Source organism: Rhincodon typus, chromosome 17 (assembly GCF_021869965.1).
Source record: "Rhincodon typus isolate 14 chromosome 17, sRhiTyp1.1, whole genome shotgun sequence".
Classification (NCBI taxonomy): domain Eukaryota; kingdom Metazoa; phylum Chordata; class Chondrichthyes; order Orectolobiformes; family Rhincodontidae; genus Rhincodon; species Rhincodon typus.
Genome location: NC_063348.1, coordinates 43,176,285 through 43,191,954, shown reverse-complemented (window position 1 = coordinate 43,191,954; position 15,670 = coordinate 43,176,285). Strand labels below are relative to the sequence as shown.

At 42.9% G+C, this 15,670-nt stretch overlaps 1 protein-coding gene across 1 annotated transcript in view; it reads left to right on the top strand.

Moving 5' to 3' along the window:
• caprin1b (cell cycle associated protein 1b) overlaps positions 1-15,670 on the top strand; it is a 102,871-nt gene that overhangs the window by 24,979 nt on the left and 62,222 nt on the right. Inside the window, exons 5-6 of the mRNA XM_048606923.1 lie at positions 103-185; positions 13,517-13,651. Of these exons, the coding sequence (XP_048462880.1) occupies positions 103-185; positions 13,517-13,651 (218 nt within the window). The remainder of the gene's footprint in view (positions 1-102; positions 186-13,516; positions 13,652-15,670) is intronic.

Below are 15,670 nucleotides of genomic sequence, written 5' to 3'. Positions count from 1 at the left end.
CTCCAGACTTACTGTCATGGGGTAAAGATGTAACGTGGGGATAATCATATCATTAAATGCTCACTTTACAGGCTTGTGCTTACATTATTTTCTGTTTTATAGATTGTGTGAACAATTTGAACAAGCATCAGTGCACTTATGGGACCTGCTGGAAGGGAAAGACAAAAAAGTTGGGGCCACAACTTGTGAGTAGCTGAATCAAAACTTGTTTTTATTTTGTCAGGATTGCAAACTAAAGCTTGGTTAGAAGATTAAGTCCTGTTACAAGGAATTGATATGATTGTCTAGCTAACTTTGTTTTTGCAATATGAGAAAGTCTTGATCTGGTTAATTTCTGTTGTGCAGTTATGTCACTGTCACTGCCACTGTAAAACTAGCTCTAAATGTTGAGGTTGGTTGGCTCGCTGAGCTGCTTTGTTGTTTCGCAGACGTTTTGTTACCGTGCTTGGTAACATCCTCAGTGCAACCTCCGATGAAGCGTCGATGTGTTTTCCTGCCTGGTTTTTAAACTCTGGGGTCCGTTGAGATGAATTGCCTCACTTCCGGTTTTCCTTCGTAGTGGAACGTATATGGGGTCGGGTTCGATGTGTTTATTAATAGCATGCTTCGTGGAGTGCCATGCTTCCAGGAATTCTCGTGCTTGTCTCTGCCTAGCCTGTCCCAGGATCTTGGTGTTGTCCCAGTCGAAGTCGTGGTTCTCCTTGTCCGTGTGGATTGAGATGAGTGAGTATTGGTCGTGTCTTTTTGTAGCCAGTTGGTGTTCATGTACTCTTGTTGTTAGTTTCCTTCTTGTTTGTCCGATGTAGTGTTTTCTGTCAGTCTCTGCAGGGGATCTTGTAGATGACATTGGTCCTGTCCATGGCGGGGAGTGGGTCTTTAGTTCGGGTGAGCAGTTGTCGTAGGGTTAATGTGGGCTTATATGCTACTCTGATGCCCAGCGGTCGTAGGAGTCTTGTGGTGAGTTCCGACGTGTTCCTGATGTAGGGTAGTGTAATGAGTGTGTCGGGGAAAATATGGAAAAACTACGCCAAATGAGAGAGCGCAACCCGCGAACAACTCTACTTGCTGCTTAGATGCCTCAGGAACCAGGTATTACCACACAGTGTGAAGTACAAACCACCCACCAACAACCCACAAGCCTGGAAAACAGCAGAACAAAACGGCCGCAAGATGGTAAGGGTAATGATAAATGACGCACACAACCGGCTCCACTAATACAACAGAGAAATTACGCACCAAAAAACGTTATTCCCGGAAGCTACCAATCAAGACTGGACAACTGACATGGAACGAGCAATTAACATCAGCCAACAGACCACAAGAGCCAAGAAAAAATCGACCCTGCAAGACAAGCCAGCCACACTTACCACAAAAACGACAACAGAACAGACACATGGATAAGAAACCTCTCTGACAGGAAACTGACAGACATGGAAAAAGCCGTTCCCACCCGAGGACTGAAGTACAACTACAGGGACGCCAACAAAACGGAATTCCTAGCTACTCTGGAAGCCACACTCAAGACCACCAATATCAACGAAGAAACACAACAAACTCGAAGACAGACAGTAGTCCCGACACTAACCAGAAGGAGTGAACTCAACACCCTCAACACACGGGAAAGACAAGCCCTGGACGGATTAAAGAAGGACAAGAACATCACAGTACTACCTGAAGACAAAGGGCGCATGACAGTGATAATGAATAAAAGGGACTACATCTGCAAGGCACGAGCACTGCTTGCCGACGAGAACACATACCAGCCAGTACAAACTGACCCGACACCGCAACTCGGCAACAAAATCCTCTACACGCTCAAAGACTTAAACAGGACAGATCAACAAAACAGACTTCTTAAGAACAAAACCCGAAGAAACCAACACACCCCGATTCTACGGCCTCCCTAAAGTACGCAAGCCGGAAGTCCCCCTCAGATCCATAGTCTCCCTACCAGGTACTCCATCGCACAGATTAGCCAAAGAACTACAAAGAAGACTCAGGCACCTAGTCAACAAGTCAACCCACTCTATCCACTCAGCCCAAGAATTCCTCAACTCCATCAAAGACATAAAGATAGAGGACGAAGAGACCATGATATTGTTTGATGTCACTGCTCTATTCACATCAATAGACATACCACTGGCAAGGGAAACAATGACAACACTACTTGAACAAGAACAGTGAAACCATCTCCAAGGACAACATGCTCAAACTATTGGACTTGTACCTGACCACCCACTTCACCTTCAATGACCAAACATACGAGCAAATCAACGGGACACCCGTGGGATCACCTATCTCCGGACTCCTAGCAGAAGCAGTGATGCAAATACTGGAAAGGACTGCCCTTCTGCAAATCTAACCTAAACTGTGGATATGCTACGTAGACGACACCTTTGTCATCATTAAACGGACCAAATTAGAAGAGAGACACAAACTTATAAACAACACCCTCATCAGAATAAGATTCACCAGAGAGGAGGAGAAGTACAAACGGCTCCCATTCTTGGACGTCATGGTAGAGCACAAGACAAATGGGGAATTGCAGACGAAAGTACACCGAAAAGCCACACACAGACCAGGTACTGAACTTCAATAGTAACCATCCCAGCACACAGAAACAAAGCTGCGTGTGAACACTATTTAAAAGGGCAACAACACACTGCAGCAACATGGAACTACGCGAAGAGGAAGAAGAATACCTCTTCCAAGTGTTCAAGGATAACGGATATCCAAAGAACTGGGTCAGAAGATGCCTGCACGGACAGCATCAGAAAGATTCTACACGCCCTGACACACTCATCACACTATCCTACATCAGGAACACGTCAAACTCACCGCAAGACTCCTACGACCGCTGGGCATCAGAGTGGCACACAAGCCCACGTCAACCCTATGACAACTGCTCACCCGAACTAAAGACCCACTCCCCGCCATGGACAGGACCAATGTCATCTACAAGATCCCCTGCAGAGACTGAGAGAAAACACTACATCGGACAAACAAGAAGGAAACTAACAACAAGAGTACATGAACACCAACTGGCTACAAAAAGACACGACCAATACTCACTCATCTCAATCCACACGGACAAGGAGAACCACGACTTCGACTGGGACAACACCAAGATCCTGGGACAGGCTAGGCAGAGACAAGCACGAGAATTCCTGGAAGCATGGCACTCCACGAAGCATGCTATTAATAAACACATCGAACCCGACCCCATATACGTTCCACTATGAAGGAAAACCGGAAGTGAGGCAATTCATCTCAACGGACCCCAGAGTTTAAAAACCAGGCAGGAAAACACACCGAGGCTTCATCGGAGGTTGCACTGAGGCTGTTACCAAGCACGGTAACAAAATGTCTGCGAAACAAAAAAACAGCTCGGCGAGCCAACCAACCTCAACCCCCACAACCTGAGCTACAGATCTACTCCAAAACCTTAGTAGTTCTAAATATTTGCCACCAGTGATTGAAGCGGATCGTGGAATTGTTACAGTATAGAAGGAAACTAATTGGTTTATTGCTTCTGCACTGACTCCCCAAGCCATTTAGCCATTTCCCTGTGGTCTTCTCATAAGCTTGCACATTCTTTTCCAGATAGTAATCCAAGCCCTTTTGAATATCTTCATTTGAACCTACCTCCTTCTCACACTGAAACAGTGCATTCGAGACTTCAGTCACTCATTGCAAGGAGGAAAATGTTTTTGCTCATGTCACTGCTGCTTTTACAAGTTACTTGTCCCTCCTAATTCTTGATCATTCCACAACGATAATATTTTCTCCCTGTCTGCTCTTTCTGGACATCTCATGACTTTGAATACTTTGATCAACTCTCTTGTCCACCTTCTCCTCCAGTGAAGATCGTTCCAATTTCTTAAGCCTTGGTACCTGAAGTTCCTCATCTATGGAACCATTCTGATGAATCTTTTCTGCATTTTTGCCAATTCCTTCAGACTGTTTGAACCTTTGCTGATTTTTCATTATTTTTATTTAACACTTCTGTTAGTTTTGGTTCGGAGCTGTGAACTGTGAGCTGAATGTGACCTTTGAATTGTGTGCAACAGCTTGTGCCTTTTAAGAAAAGGAACAAACAAGCTGTTGTTTGTGAGGTCAGGCCTGGCATTTAATTGCAGGTTGGCCCTTGATCAAAGGATTCCATAGTCTTTTCGATACCAGCAGAAAGCAATATGCTTAACCAGCAAGTAGACGTTTGTCCATGAGCGAGGTCAGTATCTCGGAATTGGTGCTAATAAGTGGAAGGGACCATCGTGGTCCACCAGAGAGAATAACAGGGTTTGAATTGGTTTTGGATTTTTTCTGAGAGGAGTTTGGCTGTTGATGTTAGAGCATGAAGATTTGAATCTCACTGCCTAACCCCTCACAATCAGCTATTGGAAGTTCAGAGCACAGTAACTAAGCTTTAAGTATGACTGGAACACCGTCATAATGAATTGAAAAGGTGGTGCTGTTTAATGTTTGCACAAAATCAACTATGGGCTGAAGGGCCTGTACTGTGCTGTACTGTTCTATGTTCTATGTTCCAAGCAATCATGTATATCTGTGGGACAACATGTAGTGAAAACTGCTGATGTAATCTCACTTTATGAAAAAAAAATTATTTTTTAGTTAATTGTGTTTGTTGGTCTGTTTGCCCTTTGTGAATAGGGTAAAAACGAAAATTATTGGGCTTAAATTGTAGACGTGATTTCAATTATTTTGTTTAATTTTTTGCTGTGCTTAAAGTTACTGTATTGCTGATAAACTGCGAAGTCTTTTGTTCAAGCTGTCAACCTGGTGTCTAGAATTGATTATTCATAAAAGTCAGGGATTGGTCACTCAGACCACTGGGGTCAATTTTGAGAGTCTTATTCCACTGTGTTGCAAATACAGAGGTGAGCTGTCTGTTTGCTTGTCATAGCAACACCATTCCTAAAATGCAGATCCCAGAACTGGATGCAGCATTCCAGTTGAGACCAAGCTTGCATCTTGCACTGGTTTAATGTAACTTCCTTGCCCTTGAGTGGTTGTAAGCATCATTTTCATGTGTGCTTGATTTACTTACTTACTGGGACTTGTTTTACACAAATGATGAGGCATGGTTTACCATGAAACCTGTTTTATTATCGTTGAAACTCAAAATATATATATCTGTATATAAACCTGTCTTTCCCTCTAATTTCCGGAGTAACCTTACAGTTCGTAAATTACTATGTTCTCTCACTGGTTTAAAATCTACTTTGGGGTTGCTAGATGGTAAAGAAATTTATACTACCCCAGTTATAACTGGCCGAATTGAGGTAGAGGCTGTTCTTCTCACTCCCAATGTTCCTGCTCCTTGTGCTGATGTTGTACCTCGAGTGTCAGCCCTTTTGATCCATATACAGTTCTCAGGGTCATCCCCAAGTACGAAGACTTACTGTTGTCCACTGTTGGCGTGGTAACTGACAACCAGATTGCTGCTGTGTAGTTTCAGCAGATTGACACAGCAATGGAATTAGCATAATTCAGTTACTTCGTATGTATGAGTTTATGTCCTGGAAAACGTGTTAGAAAATGTTGGATATTGTAATTTCCCTCCTCGTTGAAACCCTGCAGTGTTGTCTCATCAACACATATTCAGTATCGCCATTCAAGGTAATGGCTTGCATATCTATTTGGCCTGATCCAATTTGACAGTGAAATCTGCAAGTTTCCTCGCTTGCTATCTTGGTTTTCTTCCCAGTGTGTCATTCATTTTGGCTAGTGTTGTTTTCAGTGACCCAAAAGAGTTGTTATTTTATAAAGAAGGGACATTCCACTAACTACACTGTATGCTTTATTAACTGCTTTCTCAGCCTGTCGTACTGTCAATGACTTATGCATATATTTACTTGTGTCCCTCAGTTCCCCACCCGTTTAGAGATGTGCTGTTTATTTTGTGTTGTCTGTCTATGTTCTCACTATCAAAAAGAATCACCTCGTTTCTCATTGTTGCACTTCATATGCTGCCTCTGTGTCCATTGCAGCACCTTGTGTGACCTTCTGAAATTGTACGCAATCATGCTCTCAATTTACTCTATCGGTTTATTCATGTGCAAATTTTGTGTTAAGGAATTGGAATTCCAAGGTTTGGAATTGTTTACTCATTCATGGATGTGGGGTATTTCTTGCTAGGCCAGAGTTTGCCGCCTGTCCTGAGTTACACTCAAGTCAGTAATGAATTGCCTTATTGAACCACTGTCATGCTTGTGGCAAAGCTACATAGACTGTGCTGTTTGTGTGGGACTTCAAGGATTCTGACCCAGAGAACAGTGAAAGAACAGTACTATTCCAGCAAATCAGGATGGTGTTTGTTTCTGTGTAACTGCTGCCTTTGTCCTCCTGGGTGGTGGAGGTCATGGTTTGGAAGGTACTGACAAGGAGCTTCATTGAGTTGCTGCAGTGCACCTTGTTTTTGATGTATACTCTTGCCACCATTGTGATGATGGATAGATTGCTTTGTCATGGATGATGTCAAGCTTCTTATTTTGGAGCTGCATTGTAGATGGTGGATAGGCACCGAAGAGTCAGAAGGTGCATTTCCTAGTCTTTGACTTCTGTGGTAGCTACAGTACTTAGATGGCTGGTCCAGTTCAGTTTCTGGTCACTGGTAATCTACAGGATGTTCATCGTGTGAGATTTAGCGATGGTAATGCTATTGAGTGACAAATGAAATGTTTGGAGAGGGTTATTGCCTGACATGGATGGCAAGAATGTTACTTGACACTCAATTGAATAATCTAAAACGGCAACCAGATTTTCACGTCTCTGGACCTGAACTGCTTCAGTGTTTCAGAACTTGTGAATGGTGCTGAACTTTGTGCAGTCATCCCTATCTTATAGCTGAGGGAAGGTCATTGAAGTAGTTGGAGATGGTTGTGCCAAGGATACTACCATGAGAAACTCCTATGGAGATGTCCTGGAGCTGAGATGACTTTAACAGCCACAGCCATGTTCCTTTGTGTCAGATATTACTCCAACCAATGGAGAATTCCCCCTCTTGACCTCTGCCAAAGACATGCATGTTTATGTTGGGACCAATGACACAATAAGAAACAAATGAGACCCTGCAAGCAGACTATATGGATGTTGGTAGGAAATTGAAAGCAGGACTTCATTAGTAATCCCCAAATCTACTGCTGCACGGTAGTGAGAATAGACATAGAAGCATAGAGCAGATGAATATGTGGCTGGAGATTTCAATAGGAATAGGACCACTGTCCTTGCATGAGGTCTGTTAAATTCTTCTGAGGTGGATTTAAACTAGATGGCAAGGAAATGGGCCTCCCACAAGGTAGTTTGGGGAGGGCGGTGCTTAAATGAAATTTGAAGTTAAAACACAAGTGTTGGTGGCAGAGGGAGCAAAGGCTCGATAAGAAAGGAGTGACTTTAGTCAGGCTAAATGGAATCTATTTTAATGCAAGGAACCTGCTGAATACAGTAGATGAACTGAGGACACCTATAGATAAGTGGGTGGAACGATATATCAAAGTTGTAGCTGTGACGTGGCTGAAAGATGGGCAGGATTGACAGCTCCATGTTCCTCATTATAGATTTTCAGATGATATAGAAAAGACCATAGAAGAGGAGAGTGTGTCACAGTGTGGAGCAGGAATCAATTATAGTAGAGGGGGATGATGCCTTGGAAGGACCTTCAAATGAGGCTAAGTACATGAAAGAAGCAAACACCATTGGGTGTTTATGATGGGCCCCAAACAGTCAGAGAAGTGAATGAACAATGCAGTAATAGTACAGGATTTCAAGTGCTCAAATATTAACTTGGATAATTTTTTTAGTGTGCAAGGTAGAGAGGGAATGAAATTTTTAGATTGCATCCTCAGCACATAACCCACCAGGGGGACGGCGGTGGGGGCGCAGTTCTGAGCCTGGACAGGGGAAGGTGTGTCAGGATGGGGAGCATTTTGGAGATGATTATGTAAATCTAAGTTATGATCATTCTGGAAATGAATAAGGATGGACCAGGTTTTCCAAAAAAGAAGTTTGAAACTGGTGAAAGGATAATTTTACAAAAATAAGATATAATATGGCCCACGTGGACTGGGGAAACAGTTTTTTGGACATAAACTCTGTCAGAGCAGTAGGAGGCAATCAAGCAGGAAATAGCAAGAGTACTGGGAAAATTATGTTCCTGTAAAGACAAAGAAGTGGTACCAAGATAGGAGACCCCTAGATATCAAGGGACATAAGGATGAGCAGAAGAGAAAAAATTGTGACACGTAATGAGAACTCAATACAGCAGTGTCATTAGAGGAGGAAAAGATGTGCAGAGGGTATCTTAGAAAATAATTTTGGAAAGCAAAGAGAGAGCATGTGAAAGCATCAGTGGGTAGAATAAAGGAAATACTATGGGGTTTTTAAAACACAAAGACCAAGAGAGTAACGAGGGGAATAGTAGGGCCCATCAGGGTTTGTAGAACTGGTCTGTGCGTGAACATGCAAAATTTGGGCGCTCCTCAATGAATACTTGGCATTGATGTTCATAATGGACAGGGACAGCACATGTGTAGACATCAGTTTGGAGGATGGCAAAATATTAGAAATTAACAGAGGAGAAGTACCAGACGCTTTAGCAATCTTAAGTGGGTATACGTGTGAGCCTGGATGAGATGTATTCACGTTTTGGGGGGAGGGAAAAGAGGAGATAGAAGGGGCCCTGACAGTAATTTTGAAATCATCTTTGGCCACACGTCAGATGCTAAAGGACTAGAGGACTGCTAAAGGTTCTCCCATTTATTGAAGGAGTGTGTTGAAGGGATAGATGAGGAAATTTATAGACCTGTCTTTTTAACTTTGCTGGTGGGAAGTTATTAGAAAGAACTGAGGGGCTAAATATATTTGCACTCGGAAAGACCAGGATTAATCTGGGATAATTGGCATGGATTTGCTATGTTTGAAAGATTTGATCGAATTTTAAGATGACCAGGAGTGATGGTGAGGATAACACATTTGATGCGGTCTACGTGGATTTTAGCAAGGCTTTTGATACAGCAGACTGAGATAATGGAATCAAGGCAAAGTAGCACATTGGATCCAAAATTGGCTGAAAGACAGGAAGCAGAGGGTGATGATGGAGGAATGGTTTTGTCTGTTTCTAATTGAATTTCACATGGCTGGGGCCCTCATTGTTTGTGATGTATATGAACAATTTTGAACTTAAATTTAGGGATATGATCAAATATTTGTAGGTGGCATGGGAATTGGTAGGATGCTAAATTACAGAAGGATGTCAGTGATATTCATGTGCAAATGGAATTCAGATGAGAAAAATGAGAGGTAATGCATTTGGCGAGGCTAATAAGGCAAGGGATTACACTGCAAACAGTCATACCTGGAAATTCTTGAAGATCAAGAAGACCTTAGTGTAGCAAATCCCCAGATTCCTCAAAGTAGCAGGGAAGGTAGTTGGTGGTTGAAAAGGTATGTAGGATATTTGTCTTTATTAGCTGAGGCATAGACTGTAAGAGCAAGGAGGTTGTGCTGAAACGGGATAAAACACAGTTTAATTCGCAACTGGAGTATTATGTCCAGTGCTGGTCGTCACAGTATAGGAAGGATGTGATTGCACCATGGTGGGTGTAGAGAGATTTACCAGATGCTGATTGGTCTGGAAGATCTGAAATATGAAGACATTGGATTGGCTGGGTTGTTTTCTTTGGTGCAACAAAGGTTTAAATAGGACTTGATAGAACTGGATAAGACTGAAAGACAGAGGGTGGATAAGGAGGTATTTTTTCATCTCTGAGCTCTCTTGCTTGCAGTGTTGAAATTGTGACCACTAGCTGCTGACATACCAACAAGTGGAAATAGAATATGTATCTTTACCCTTTCAAAATTATTCGTAGTTTTGGAACACCTCCTTGAGGTCATCTCTTGCTAGTATCCCGTCACCATGTCACCATTTATTTGCATGTGGAAAGTCCTTGACATTGGTCCAGCTCCATCAGAGCCAGCTCTGAGTGAAGAAGTCTGGCATTTCTCTTTTTGTCTGTCAGCCAGGGCTCCCTGATTGGACCAGATTAACAGTTCCAATCAGGGAACTCATTCTATGAGATCCAGCTGGCTGACCTCATTACAGTCTTTATATCCCACCCTCTGAGTCAGAGGCGGCGTGTAATGCACAGGAGCTTGCCACTATCCCTGTAGCATCTTGGGAGTAATTCACACACTCCTCCTGGCAGCAAAGGCATTGATGCGGTGAGATCCGCTGTGCCCATCTCAGATTCAGAGGTCTCTTCAATGCTTGATGGAGAGGGTGAACCCACACTTCTGACTGTTCCGAGGACCAGGGCACGTTTTGCTCTCGCACCACACACACACATGGTCCACATGTTTGTTCAGGACTGTTGCTCCTACCTGAACTTTAGATGTCATTGGTCCTGACCTTGCGTTGACTCAGCCTTTTATGCATGCAGGGCCATTTCTGTGATTGCTACGCCAAACTTCGCCCCTGTCGTAAGCTCTCTGTCTTGCTTGGCAGAGTCTGCCATCCAGCACTGGTGCCCTGTGTTTGACGAATGAATTGTATGCATGTCCAACCACTTTGAGTGGGTGTCCACAATGACTAAGAACATTAAAATCATGAAAGGAGCTGCATAGTCAACATGTAGCGGAGCCCAGGGTTTACCTGGCCATTCCCATGAATGTGGGGCAGCTGCTGCCAGTAATTCTTGTCCATGTTGGCACTTTGGGCACTGCCTCACCTACGCCACTATGTCTGCGTCCAGTCCTGGCCAACAGACATAACTCTTGCCAACGTCTTTATTTTGTAGACCCTTGGATGACCCTGGAAGATATCAGCCAGTATCTGATACTGACCTTTGCTTGGGACAGTCACTGTTGCTCCCCGTAACACTATGCTGTTCTCTGTTGTGATCTGCTCTCTCTGGGTCCAAAAAGGATTCAGTTCTGGCTGTGACACCCCTTTGGTTTCCCCCATCACTACCAGCTGTTTAAGTTTTTTTTTTTGCCAGGACTGGATATTTGTGTCCAAAGTCCATTGATGAATATAGCCTGAAGTTATGGTTGTCCCCTGGTATGACTGGTGCTGCCATTCACAAACTGGACTTGTTTGATGATTCCTTTGCCTTCCACCCTTCTGATTTCTGCCTCTACTTTTGCCCGAAGACAAGTGGCAGTGGGTTGGCCTTGCAGAATTGTGAATTACTTCCTGGTCCCACGTGCGAGGTGGCCTTGGCTGCTTTGATAGTCCCTGGACCTTCCTGAAAGACTTCCGGGTATTAAATTAGGACTTCACTTGGGCAGCCATTTTATAATCGTTAAATATTGAGTCAGTCTACGTGAATCTTAAACCATTTCGCCCCATCAAACTTGGGCATGAGCCTTCAATTTCAATCATTGGTAACTGAACCAGCTGCTTCTCATAAGAGACTGGAACTGAAGTTGTGCCCTTAATCTGTAAATCTTCCTCAGTATAGGTTCTCAATCTAGCAGAGGTCTTGCACAAACTTACTGGTTGGAGTCCAGAATGAATTTTGTTAAAGACTGGTTCTGTAATCACTGAAAGAGCCATGCTAGTATCGACCTCCATTAAAACTGGGTGACCATTTAGCCAGACGTTTATTTTGGTACTGATTTGGATGTTGCGAAGAAATTTAATGGTTCCGAACGAGATGGAGGTGGACATTTTAGGGTGTGCATTGTCCTGGACATGGACTGTGAGTTACTCAGTGGAGGTGTCGTGGGACTCTTTTGTTGTCTTGAATCTGCATACTGGCACAGTGGCTTGCCGGCCCGGATCCTGAAGAAAATTTTAAACGTTTGGCAGAGGCTTGGCTTTGTTTTGGGGTTTTGCTGTGGGCTGACCTAGAATCCCTCTGTTCACGATAATGTGCTGAATGTTGGTATGTAATTGCCTTCATTTCAAGTGGTGTTCCCCCAAGCTCAAGTCAAACTGGCATCCACTTCCATTGGAATACACTGTTCCACATGCTGTATTTTCAAATGATAAAGCCAGTTGTAGTGCCTGCTTAAGTTGAGTTGGGCTTCAGTGAGTAGGTATTTTTGCATGGTTACATCATTAATCCCATGCGGCAACTGGTGTCTCAGCAATACATTAAGGGTTGGACCAAAGTCACATCCTTTTGCCAGTCGTCTGAACGTAGTCAAAAATCCCGATACAGATTGCCCGTTTCTCAAATTGCCAAGTAAAACTGGTTGCATCTCAGAATGTGAGGAGGTCTGCGGTCGTAACATTGCTTAACTGAGTCCGTCAACTCTGGAAAGGTTTTAGTATCTGGTGCCTTGGGGAAAGTTAGGTTCCTAATAACCCAAAAAGCTGTGGGGTCCACAAGCTGTCAGAAGAATTACTCATTGCTTTTCATTTGTCCCAGCATCACTTTTCTCTTGGGAGAGAAAAATGCATTCTCTCCAGATACTGGGCCCAGTCTTTGGCAGGGTCGAATCAAGCTTCCCAATGATGGCATGATGATAGAAATGCTTACCCCAACTCAGAGACGACTGTTGCGAGCAAGTTTCTTCAGAAACATGCTTTGCTCTTGTGGTCATTGAAATAATTCCACAGAGGCTGGTATCCCGTCATCAAGTCACCTTTTATTTAGGAAGGTCCTTGGCACCAGTCTACCTCCCTCAGAGCCAATTCTTGAGTGTCAGAGCCTGTCAGTTAGGGCTTGCTGATTGGACCAGATTAGCAGGGAGCTTGTTTCGGAGGTCAACCTGGCTGACCTCATTACAATTACTACAAACTTCCAGAATACAAATCAAAGTGTTTTATCTAACCAACAATGTGAAACTTAACCTTGGTTTCAAAGAGTAATGTTGACTCGTTGATGTTAACTTTTTTCTTTGTCCATTGATGCTGCCGGATTCAACTGAATTTCTTCAGCACTTTGCATTTTTATTTCAGTTCTCCTGCACCTGCAGTACTTCGATTTTAACTTGGATATTGTATATCTTTCTAAGTTTTTCTTGCACAGTGCTCATTGCATTCAAGTCACACTTCTTTCAGTTGATTTCATTTCTGTAATTCTAGCCCATGAGAATGCGTTACTGTCTGGAATAAATTGTTCCGCATAATGGGTTGATACCAATTGCTGGAGCTCTGACCCTGTAATGAGCTTAGTTAAACTTTAAAGTAACACTTCGATGTGTGTATCTTGCTGTCTCCAATACATTTTTCCAATGGAGTGTTTGGCTAACATTTCCAGAATTGAGCTTTAATTTAGAATTGTTGGAACCTTTTCTCTCATGGAGAAAGGTGTAGATCAGGCTTTTTTCTTTGAAACTGAGACTGTAACTTGAATGTAAAAGGCCACAGCAGGTTATTATTTGACCTGATAGTTTTTTATTAGTTTTCACAGCACATAATAACACAGACTAACAACTAGTTGTGGTAGGATGAAGTCTGTTACCTAAAGATGTGTTGGATAAATTGTGTCAAGATGGGGTTTGTTGCGGAACGGTGAAAAACTGAGGCAATTTCTGTATTTTTCAGACAAGAGCTTGAAGGCAATTGTCAATAGACTCCTACAGAGTGGCTACTTTGACAGCATTCATAATCATCAGAATGGTGTTTGTGAAGAAGAAGAACCATCCCCTGTACCAGTTGAAGAGCAGCCTCCAGAACCAGGTATAAAACAAGTATGATCATTTCTTGTTAAGTAGGGTACTTAAGTTTTAATGTGCGAGTTTGAATGTTACATTGAACTTTGTGTTGCAGTATCTGTTCATCAAGCTGAGTACAAAATATTTTCCAAAGTTGCTCACTAACCTAGTGCCACGGCTGATTGATTTTCTTCCTTCAAAAACTTATTTAATCTATCGTTTCTAATAATTTAGTCTTGTACAGTTATTTTAATATATGTACTTATTTAAGCCTATGGATTCAAATCCTGGAGGAGGTCACACCTCCTTTTCTCCCTCCCCACCCTATTTAAATCATCACAGCCAACAGGTCATAAAAATGCTGCACCTGCACTAATTGATGGAAAGGATCAAATGACAACATTTTAATCTCTGAGAGCATGTGAACATACAAAATTAGAGCAGAAGTAGTCCATTCAGACCCTCTTTTGACTTCCATTGTTCCATAAGATCATTGTTAATCTGTTTGCATTTCAAATAGCACGTTCCTATCCACCCTCCAATAAACTTAGTTTCTTGTTGGGCATGGGAATCAATCCTCTTCTGTCTACAGGATCTTGAATGACCTTGCCTCCATCACCTTCTGCAACAGAGATTTCCAAATTCATGCAGTTCTCTGAGAGAAATGATTTTCTTCATCGCTACCTGAAAAGGACAGTCTCCAGTTTTAAAACAATATCCCGCTGGTCTGATGCATAAGGGGACACTTCTTTTCTACGTCTGTAGAGTCAGGACCATTTGGAATCTTTTACACTAAAGTCAGGTTATCCTTCTCTTGTAAAATCCAGTGGAAATGAACCCAATTTGTCCAACCTATCCTCAGATGGCAACCTGCTCATTTCAGGCTTTAATCTGGTGAATTTGCTGTGAAACACCTCTAGCATGTTTACCCTGCCTTAAATAAGACATAAGACTGCTCACAGGTTTCACAATGAGGTCTCACCAGTGCCCTATATAACTGAAGTATGTCACCTTCCTGTGCAATTGCAGAAGGTGTAACACCTGCCTATTTACTTTGTCTGACCTCACTATCCCAGGCCTGAAACACCACTTCCAGATGAACTATGCTTAATATCTGCACTTCACTCAATCTAGTATTTTCACAATGTGGTCTCCTCTACATTGGGGAAATCAAGCACAGCTGGGTGACTGCTTTGCAGAACACCTATGTCTGTCCACAAAAAAGACCCTGAGCTTTCAGTTGCTTGTCACTTCACACCACCATGTTCTCCAGCCAACATCTCTGCCTCAGGCTTGCTGCAGTGCTTCAGTGAAGCTCAGTGCAAGCTGGAAGAACAGCACCTCATCTTCCTCTCGAAAACCCCTGCAGCCTTCTGGACTTAATATTGAATTCAACAATTTTGTTCTTTCTCCATGCTTTCCCCCACCCCAACATACCATTCCCTGTCATCACATGGACTGCTACCACACAGTACGCTTTGTCAGCCAATTAGCAGTTGTTCATTTCCCCCGGACTTGGCTTTAACCTCCTTTGTCTGTCAATGTTTTTCTCTCTCTTTTGGACTCCATCTCCACCTATTGTGCACCTCCCCTAACCACCACCACCAACGCAGAGACAAGCACGCACGCACACTCGCTCTTTCGCGCTCTCATCTCCTGTATAAAGACCATCCATCTCCTAGCCGCCGTCAGTTCTGAAGAATGGTCATTGGACCTGAAACATTACCTCTGACTTTTCTCCACAGGTGCTGCCAGATCTGCTGAGCTGTTCAGTTACTTATGGTTTTGTTTTAGGTTTCTGGCATCTGCAGTTCTTCTGGTTTAGTTGTATTGTTTTATGTTCAGTTCTTCATGTGATAAAGGATAGCATCTTGTCAACTGTCTTGATTGAGTTTTGTACCTGCATGCTAACCTTTTGTGACTCAAGCATTAGGATCCTGCCTCTACACCTCAGAATTTCAGTTATGTCCCATTTGAAATAGCAATCAACTTTTTATTATTCTTGTTGAAGTGAGGAACTTAACTTCCCACATTATCGTTCATC